The sequence below is a fragment of the Glycine max genome, chromosome 2 (genome assembly GCF_000004515.6).
Source record: "Glycine max cultivar Williams 82 chromosome 2, Glycine_max_v4.0, whole genome shotgun sequence".
Taxonomy (NCBI): domain Eukaryota; kingdom Viridiplantae; phylum Streptophyta; class Magnoliopsida; order Fabales; family Fabaceae; genus Glycine; species Glycine max.
In genome coordinates this window covers 44,041,764-44,052,407 of record NC_016089.4, presented here as the reverse complement: position 1 = coordinate 44,052,407, position 10,644 = coordinate 44,041,764, and the positions used below count along the sequence as shown (strand labels likewise).

The window sequence follows — 10,644 nt, the reverse complement described above, 5'->3', positions numbered from 1 at the left end:
AATTTCAGATTCTTCTTTTGGTCTCTGATTTTTTATTTTTTATTTTTTTTATATATAACTACTACCAAGAGTCAATGTAACAACAGACCAAATACAAAATAAAAGTATTTTTCAGAGACCAATTAAAAGTCAAGAATTACTTCTATATTAGTGACTAAATGTAAAATTCGATCATTTTTCAAAGCTCAAAAATCATTTAAGCCTAAAGAAATTTTTGTAAGAACAATATAAATTCTAACTGATATAAATTTTAGGGTAATTATTATAAAAATAATTTAATGATAATACACTAACAATACAAAAGAGTTTTATACGAAAATCCAATTATAAATTACAGTTAAAATGATTTTTAAAATAACTATTGTAAAAATTATCATGTATGTTAGTTTATAATTTGATAATAGTATGAAATTAGCTATTTTACACCATTAATATATAACTTTTTCTCTTATAAAAATAAACAAAGTTACACTAGATGACAATGAAGTTTAACACGGAATGAAAAATAAAAGGAATGAAGCGTAAAAAGAAAAACTTTACACTACTAGAGAGTATATTATTTATTTTTCAGTAAAAAAAAGGTATATTATTTATTTTTTTTATTCATAACTCTCACTAATTGCTAAAACTATTATATCTATCATTCTTTAATTATAAATTTATTAGCCTTAAAGAGAGGAACGAGGAGTGGATCCAATAGTTGACAAAAAATATATTAAAATATAGAAAGAAGACCTGACACAGCACGTGCTTCGAGAAGGAGTAGCACGTGCCCATCTTCGCCTTCCATTCATTAATTAGAGTTGGTATTGCCATACGCCATGTTTTTCTTTGCTTGTCTTGGCATTGCTCTTGAGATGGATCAGGGATAGTTAAGAAGATATTTGTATTCAAATAAATAATTGCGTAACGCAATATCAAACATCTAATAATCCCACAGTGAAGGGAGATTTTATAACCTTTGGTTATACGCATATATATAAGATTTATTGTGAGACTAATTCATAAGACGTTGTTACAACTAAAATGTCCTTCCAGTTAAAAAAAAAAAAAACTCTACAGTGTAACTCATTCTATTTGATATTAGCATAGAAGAATTTAGATTAAGATGTTTTGTTTTCGTAATAAAAAAGTCAGCTTCATTTAGTTAATTAAAAATAATAAAATGATATTTAAAATTTTATTAATTAGATTTTTCATATAACTTTTTAATATTATTATTGAAATATGTGATTCTTATAACATGATGACTTTAGTTTCTACATACGTACTTTATATATAAGCATCATTATTCCTTATTCATATTATATTGAACTAACTATACATTAAGAAAAACATTATACCAACTAACAGAAATGCATCCTTTTTAATTGGTACTGAAAAGAGGATATGAATATAGATAAAGAAAGAAAACAAATAGTTTGGTTGATAAATGAAATAATAAAATCAAGTGAAGAATGTGTGGAAAATATTTAATACTAAAATGTTAACAATTTTCTATCGCCAATGCAATTTAACTTTTCAGTCTAGCTAGGGTTTCTCTCACGACAGTATTCTAGTCAATCAAATATAAAGTTTTAAAATTATGGCTCAAAATTCGAGTAAATGAGATTATAAAAAGAAAAAGAAAAAAGTTAGTGTATTGCCTTGATTAGAGCCTTGTATTTCACTTCATCATTTGTTCATTCCTTACATTATATTTGATACAATAAACAAATCAAATCGATCTGACTTGATTCTAGGAACTATAAATCTATCAGCAATTAATCATTAAAGAGTCATTTTATTATCTTTACGTGAATTAAGCGCCATTAACTAACCTGCCACACAATTGTACATAGTTGACTTCCTTTTTCTTTTTCTTTATTTCTAATATATTCAACGATCCAAAATTCCACTGGAATGTGGAAAACCACTCAAACATACACAAGCCACCTACTACCAATACCCAACCCTCATGTTATAGATTCCCTTTTCTAACTTAAACAAGTATTAAACTACTCTTTCACATCACCAAAACCCTTTGAACATGTCTCTATTTTACACTTTCCCATCTTCAACACATACTCATATATACATAACAACATACACACACTATTCTCATAACCTATAACTAGTAATATTAAGGATGTCATCAAAGCCTTCTAACATTGTTGTACAAAGGAATCATCAGAGGAAAGAGAAGGACACAATGATGAGCCTTGATCATAGTAAGCTAAAAAGAGAATTGTCCAATCTCTCCAATGAAGCCTACCATGTTGAATCTTCTTCAATTCCCTTTGTGTGGGAATCTCAACCAGGAACTCCAAAGGTTAGATTCAAAGAAAATTCTCTCCCTCCTCTCACACCACCACCATCTTATTTCCAAAATGCTACCAAAAAAGCCACTACCAAGGCCAAGAATAAGAACTCACCTAAATCTAGCTTCTTGCAAACTCTATTCCCCAAACGTGCTACTAGAAAAGGTGGTGTTCCTCCACAAACTGGATCTCAAAATATTTGGTCTTATTCTTCTAATTCTCCCTCTTCTTCTTCCTCTTCTTCGTCATCATCTTTGTCATTCTCTTCGCCACGGCCTACGTCGTATTCAGTGCCATCTTCTCCGATGATACACTCGCGGAAGGGTGAAGAAGATGAAGATCTGTATGAGGTGAGTAGTTCGGGTTTGTGCTTTGGTAATGCCAGGTCAAGAGGGTGTTATTCATCCATGTTCAAGAAAGTACTGCTTGGAGATTTTCTGTGATGTTGCATAGGCTCATAGCTGCCTTTTCTCTATGGTTGTTGTTAATAATGTGTGGCTAGTTGGATAGATTGTATGTGCCAAACTGATTCTTAAAGTAATGAAGTGCATCATATCTTTAACTTCCTTATCTATATGTTGGTTCCTTCTTTCTTGTTTTGATTTCTGTTAGAAATCTCACAAATGATAATAATGTCATCAAATTAAATTAAATATATAAGTAGAAGTAACCATTACCTGACAAGTCCGTGTTGTAGGATTAAATTAGACTCAAATTTAACTTCTAAAACTTACAAGTTTCAAATTTAGAAATGTATGCAGTACTAGCAATAGTATATATATCTTTATGCTGGTACGTATGCAAGCCTAAACCAAAAAATCATCATCATCACCATCCATATGTAATACTTAAAATAAACATACTGCATAATATATCATGGCTTCCAATCTTCCAATCAAACGAGACATGTTTATGTTAATTGAAAGCTCAATCCTAAATTGGTAGGAGGTTATGGTTGCAGATTTCAGTACTTACAAATGTTGTTGTAATTTCTCCTCTCATCTATCTCCACTTTGATGGACCCATTAGATCAGAGTCACCTAAAGTTTTAATACTTACCATGAGAGGCAGATTTCAATACTTACCATGAGACTTACAAGTTTTAATATACTAAAAGTTAACCTAACAATCTGCGTCGAAACACAGAAGAATCTTTCTACTTATACGAAAAATTGATAAATTGAAAATATCGGAAGTTTTAGTGGCTTAGAGTAATTTACATCATATTTTTGTAATGCTAATTTCGGAAAGTAGTGAATCTGATTTCTTCATACGCTTCAACAAAGTGTTATGATGAATAAAAGAATTGCATTTCAATAGGGATTGAAGGATAGTAAAAAAAATGAAGACAACGCCAAAATAAAAATAAAAAAACTATTCTGCTACATTTAGTACAACAAACATTTGTACGAATGCTATACGCGTATACAACATGAACAAAATGAAGAAAAGACAGAAATCAATAATGGACGATATATATAAGCATATTGACGAAAAGTCACTATCCAATAAATCCTTCAACAACTTAGATAAATTAGAAATCCTCACCTATATATTATAATGTTGTATTTTGCAGCGTAAATTGCCAATATATCAAATTCAGCGCACCCGCTGGTAGTATCCGTATGGTATGCATGCATCACGAGGGACATACACGAGCAATTGTCTCTCAGATAACTTGGCGACATGATAATTATTAATTAAATAATACATATAACTAAAGCAATGGGTTAACTAAATCATATTCACGATACTGTATGATAGGCAAAAGTCTTATACACGCACCTTGACTAGTTAGGATGCATCCATGTACCGTTAATAAGTGCTTCACTTTAATTACTTCATACATGATACATCACATCAGTATATCCGATACTAATATTCTTAGATAACAAATAAAGTGATACATATTCGTGAAATATCCAAATTAAACCTTTAAAAAGTTATGAAAATTCAATACTGCTACGAGACATAGACACATGTATATTATAGACACATAATGTCCCTTGTGATTTATGAAAGAAAAATGTAACCTGTCCTCTTATTATATATGTAGTATTGCAACAGTATTATTTCTATTTTTACACAATAGGAAGTGATTTATCATATTATATATATATATATATATATTAGATTTATCGTATCGTAGATATTTTTAGAATAAATACTTATTGTAACGTATACAAGTATTGTATGTGTGCATCATAGATGATGTGGGTGAATCACCTGATCAGCAAGTAATTGTATGAAAGTTCCTGAAAAGTGTGATTAGTGCCACTCTCACAGAGCCTTCTCCTCTGTTGGGTGAACAACCAGTGAGCTACTCGATTACGTGGCCACGGCAGAACTTGTTACTACCATATTAATTATAATAACGGGCACAAAGTAGATGGGACTGGAGTAACGTGTGGGATTAATTTTCTTCTGCTGAAGGATTAAGTTGCGAATTTACGAATTTTAGGGTTAAAAATTAAATTATGATAATAACTGGTCAAAATTAGCTACCAGCTAGAGCTGGTTGCTCCAGGCTGGGTATAAAGTGTAGAAATTAAGTCAAATTGTAACTTACGCAGAATTAATATATCGGAACAAATTATAACTCGCCTCATGATATATATATACTCTTAAAACAACTAATTAAACCTAAACTATATTTGTTTTAAATAATCTAAGAAATTAAAGCCTATAGGACGAGTTTAGAGTTTTACACCATGCACCACATTGTTCTAAATTGTTTACATTACATATCAATAAAATACAATTAGAAAGACCCATACTGTATATGGGCCATACATTAATGCTTTTTTTTTCAGTAATTAATTTCGGGAAAAAGAATAGAGATGCATGTTCATATTACGATGTCAAGAATTGCTGTCCAGCACAGTCAGCGCGTTTACTGCAAGAGTTTAATTTTTTTAGTATAAATAGTCCTCTCTATAAAATGATTTATATATTCCAACGTGAGTAGAGCAAATAGCTCGGGTAGGAAGAATCGTTTTATGTTAATTATTATTAACTACAGAATGTTAATTGTCTTGTGGCATGTGGCTTTGGGAAGAGACAGAAACTAGTATATGTACTTAGGAGCACTTAATCCCGATTCGTGGTCTTCGTTATTATATTTGTTATGGTCTTCTCAAACAAATTAAAATATTTTCATTTTTTTAAAGAAAGAGTCTCAAACTAACACCCAGTTGCCATTAGAAAATGATCTCTAAAAAATTATAATATATCCCCGACGAAACTTTTAATATATTTTATAAATACACATGATTAGATCCCATGAAAATTCATTGTTTTAAATATAGCCATGCACCACAGCTAGCCACGCGTTGAACATTTTTTCCCCCGTGAATTACTTGCTCCAAACAATGCAAAGTCTGTGTTCTACATTTTAACGACATACCCATATAGGTGAAAATTTCCATTTACTATTTAGGTTTATCTTGTTCAACTACTACACGATATCAGAAGATAACTCATAATATAAATATTTAAAAGTTAAATGCGACGATTAATTGATTCATCTAGTTAAACTTTAATGATTTTTTTATACATAAAATGGTCTAATAATAATTTCATTAATGATATCAATGAATTGAAGCGACTAATTAATTATTGGGGTCGTTACTTATAAGGGCATTTAGTTATTAATAGAATTTGTCATTTTTCCTTTTCTAAAAAACCATCTTCAATTCATTTTTTTATTTTATAAAAAAAACCTCTTCAATCTGGATAGTCGAATTCAAAGTTGTCGGCAGCAGAGAGCAGATTAATTAGTGGAAAGGATGTCATCATGTAAACTGTAATGCATAGTGTTTGATTGAAGATGCCAATTTTTGACTTGGAAACTAGCCTTCCTTGTCAGATAAATGGACGGTACGGATACTCGAACTATTCCATTTTCAAATTAATTACAATGCTATCAAATCCAAATTAATTTAACCTTTTCTTTACTATTTTTTATTCTTTAGATTACTTTTAAGTTAAAACTCAAAATTAAATTTTAAAGATCATTTACAAATAATTTCTTATATATAATATTCATTAAAGAAGTTTAAGTATTAATCACAATAACTAAAATGTTTTGAAATTTTGTACATTATTGCTCAATAATAATTTTAGAATATAAAAAATAATTTATTTTAACAGAATTCAATAATTTCAAATTATATAAAAAAGTATTTAATAAATAGTAAAAAAAGTATTTGATAAATATATGGTTATAATTAAGAACTAAAAAATATAACCTCAAATTAAAAGGTTAAAAATTAAAATCTAAATTAAATTTAATGAATAAAAATTATATAAACTTAAAAATATTTAAATTTTATTGAACCAATTATTTACTAGTTTGAAAAAGAATATTGTGAGGAAGGTGGGGAATGGGGTAATTAAATACTTTCTTTTTGCATGATCCTTGGAGCAAGGAAGGGTTGACGGAAGAGAGGTATCATCATAGGCTATTCTCTTTGACTGTGGCTAAAGATGAGAAGGTGGCTGATATTAGAGTATGGGGGGAGGAAGGGGTCTTTTTACTTGGGAATTAAGATGACTTGGTTAGGGAATTGGAGATGTTTTCGGAGTCAAAGTTGGTTCGTAATGATCAAGCTGATGTTTGAAATTGGATAAGTGTTTCGAAACTACAATATACAGTAAGTTATGAATATAATGTCTTGATGGTAACTGGGAACGATCCTTTGTCATGGTTTTGGAATAAGTTCGTGCCACTAAAGGTTATTCTTGGTGTTGGAACAGGCTTCCGACGAAGAGAATTTGGTGAAATGATTGGTGTTAAGTATTCAAGACCAGACATGTGGAAGATGCAACGTTGAGACTGAATCAATGGAACATTAGTTTTTTAAATGTTCCAAATCTGTTACAATATGGCAATTTGTTTTTAGGCGGTTTGGTCTTGATGTGCTTATTATTGAATCTTATGATGAATTGAATATCATGAGAAATAATGTAAGGTTACTCCATAAAGACATCTATTATTAAAAATGAGTATAAGCAAAACAATAATTTATTACTTAACCATCTATGATAAAAGCTTAAACAATGATTAATTACCACGAATAAAAGCTTACATCAACAAAATAAAAGAATCACAAAATCTGTTTTCTATGAGGACTTTTCACAAACACTTTGTGAACCAACAATAACCAAAATTTAACCACTCATGACAGAAGCTAACAAATGAACAATGCTTAACCACCACACATGACAGAAGATAAAATAATCAAAACAAGCCTAAAAGACTGAAACAATAAGCCAAAATCTTCAAAAGCATTTAATCAAACACCTTGTAGGCAGAAATTGGACAATGCTAAACATGGAGAAACTTACACAAACTTCATTTGGAGTCAAGAACTATCAAGTCTGAGAACACATCCTTACTAAATGAGAAAGTTATTGCTGCTGTTACCAAATTTTAACTAGTCAATATTGTTGAGGAAGGGTACTCACTTCAGAATCTGAATTTGGATATGTATCTTGGAGTCATATGCCTCGTCTAGAACATGAGAGGGTAGCCAGATCATGCCTTTCTCGAGGACACAGACAGACAAATCAGTGTTTCTTTGACGACACATTTGCTTGAGTCGTATCGCCGTCGATAAGTCGGCGGGATCGACACCAACGCTGATGATGTCGTACTCGATGGAGTCCCTGTCGAAGGACATGGTGCAGAAGCTCCGAGAATTTGGAACCCTAGAATTGGCATGTGGCTGAGAGGATGAGAAAGCATGGCGATGAGAAAATGAATGGTAAGAATTATTAGTAATGGGAGGGTGTGTGTGAGAGAGAAAAAGAAGGATGTATTTTCGTTTGCTCTGATACCATGAAAAAGTTCAAGGTAAAGAGATGGAAAGAAGAGAAAAGAGAAACTTGAATATTACTTTGAATAATGCTTAAATGAACAAATTAATTTTTACATGAATACATTGAATCTTATATAACTAAACTTGTAACTAACTAAACTAGTAACTAACTTGTAACCAACTAAACTAATTTAGAACTTCACATCCCTCGATATGAAAGTTTGGAGAGTGGTCAAATCCAACAGCTTGTAGCCTTTATATCCATGAGGATATCCTATGAATACTGCTGGAGTAACCCTTGGACTGAACTTGTGTCATGTGGATAGAAGAGTTGATGCATAACATAAAGTTCCAAAAGTCCTGAAATCAAAATAATTAGATAGTTGTAGAGGCATAATTTCATAAGGAGATTTGTGTTGCAGAATAGGACTTGGTGTTCTACTCATCAGAAAACAATTGTTTTAACACATTCTCCCCACATTTTTTATAGGAACATTGGATTGATAAAGTAAAGTCCTAGCAATGTTTAATATATGTAAGTGCTTTCTTTCCACCACACTATTATGTTGGGGTCTCTCTACACAGAAAAATTGATGTAAGACACCTTTTTGAGGGAAAAAATCTTTAAAAACCAGCTCTTTAGCATTATCAGACCTAAATGCCTTAATACTAGTTTTGAATTGATTTTCAACATAGGAAAAAAACTGTGGTATGACAGTTATACAATCAGATTTATTTTTAAGCATATATATCCATGTGAACCTACTTTTATCATTAACTAATGTTAAGAAGTAACTAAAGCCATCATGAGTGGGTTGCCTAAAAGGTCCCCATATGTAAGCATGAATCAAGTCAAAACAGTGATCACTGAATTTATTGGGATTTGGGAAATGGAGCCTATTTTGTTTGGCAATATGGCAAGTACTACAATGATAATTGGATTCAACAAAAGCAAGATTCGTTTTATTAGCAATTATTTTGTATACAGGAACAGGTATATGGCCTAATCTTCTATGCCAGGTTTCTTATGAAACATTATTACATATATTCACATATTTAGAACAAAAAATGTGTTTTGGGAACTCAAAAACCAGTAATCCTTGCTTTTGCTTAGCAATGCCAATCCTTCTCAAAGTCTTGAGGTCTTGTAGAATAAAGGAGTTAGGTTCCATTGTAAATTGAAAAAAGATTAGCATTAATTAGGGTGACAAGGGATAAAAGATTAAATTTGAATGTAGGTATGAACAGAATATTATGAAGAAAAATGTCTTCATTAATCTTAATACTTCCTATTCCTTCTACTTGAACTTTCGTGGAATTAAGCAGAAGAACATGAGAGTTAAAAATGGTAGTATATGAATTAAACAGCTCTTTGAGACAACAAATGTGAGAAGTAGCCCCAGTGTCAATGATCCAAGTGTGGTAATCATTATTAAAATCATCATTCTTACAGATACCTATAACATTTGTGGCTACTGCATCAATGGTGTTTTCGGTTTTCATGTGATTGGTTAAGAAAGAGATCAATTGTTTTCACTGAGTAGCAATTAAAGTTGGTGCCTAAGCAGAAATTGAACTTTCGAGTGTGTCATTTACTTGACTCACAAAGTTGCTAGTGTGATTTTTTAAGTAATTTGGAAGGTAACCCACAAGCTTGTAGCATTTGTCCTTCGTGTGTCCCAACATGTCACAGTGAGCACATTTGGGTCTTTCTTTCTTGATGTATTTCCCTTTATTGCTGTCATATTGGTTCTTTGATGCAGAATTAACAGAAAAGACTATATATTTTTTGAAGTATTGGTGGGTGAGTGAGTAACAACAATTTTTCTTTGAGTTTTTTCTTGAAGGATTAGGGAGAAAATATTACCAATTGAAGGCAAAGGATCAGAGAAAAGGATCTGACTTCGAATTTGAGAGAAAGAATCATTCAAACCCATCAAGAATGACATTACATACTTAGATTCATTGTGAGTTTGGAGTTGTTGAACACCTCCGCAAGTGCATGGAAAGGTTGGTTTGTAACCGGCCAATTCTTCCCAAATTGACTTAAGTTTTGTGTAATACATACTGATATCGTTAGTTCCTTGTTGCAAAGGCATTAATTGGCACTTCAATTGGAAGATTCTAGGGCCATTTTTCCTTGAAAACCTAGTTTTCAAGTCGTCCCAAATTTCTTTCGTAGTGTTTACAAACAAGATGCTGGTGATGATTTCTTTAGATACCGAATTGTAGAGCCACGAGATGACAATGTTGTTTGCACATGTCCAAGCAGCATAGGTAGGAGCTTTTTCTTCAGGCTTCGAGAGGGTGCCGTCGATGAACGCCGTTTTGTTCTTGACAGAGAGAGCTACCTTCATCGCTCTGCTTCAGGTGGTGTAGTTCTTGTGATCAAGGGGTTGTGATGTGAGAACGAGGCCAAACCCATTTGAATGATGAAGGTGAAGAGGGTTGGTTGGATCTTGACTTGGATCGATGGTTGGTGTAGCCAGTGAAACCAGCAGAATCAAATCAAGAATTTTGTT

The 10,644-nt window shown here is 31.7% G+C and overlaps 1 protein-coding gene across 1 annotated transcript; it reads left to right on the top strand.

Annotated features, from left to right (window-relative positions):
* The first annotated feature begins 2,066 nt into the window (after nt 1–2,066).
* On the top strand, nt 2,067–2,872 carry LOC100527834 (uncharacterized). The gene has a single exon (NM_001251237.3). The coding sequence runs from the start codon at nt 2,129–2,131 to the stop codon at nt 2,741–2,743; it is 615 nt and encodes a 204-aa protein (NP_001238166.2). The 5' UTR covers nt 2,067–2,128; the 3' UTR covers nt 2,744–2,872.
* The last annotated feature ends 7,772 nt before the right edge of the window (nt 2,873–10,644 follow it).

Bases quoted from the DNA above. Each gene is read 5' to 3' on its own strand.
- LOC100527834 (NM_001251237.3), top strand. From the start codon at position 2,129: ATGTCATCAAAGCCTTCTAACATTGTTGTACAAAGGAATCATCAGAGG.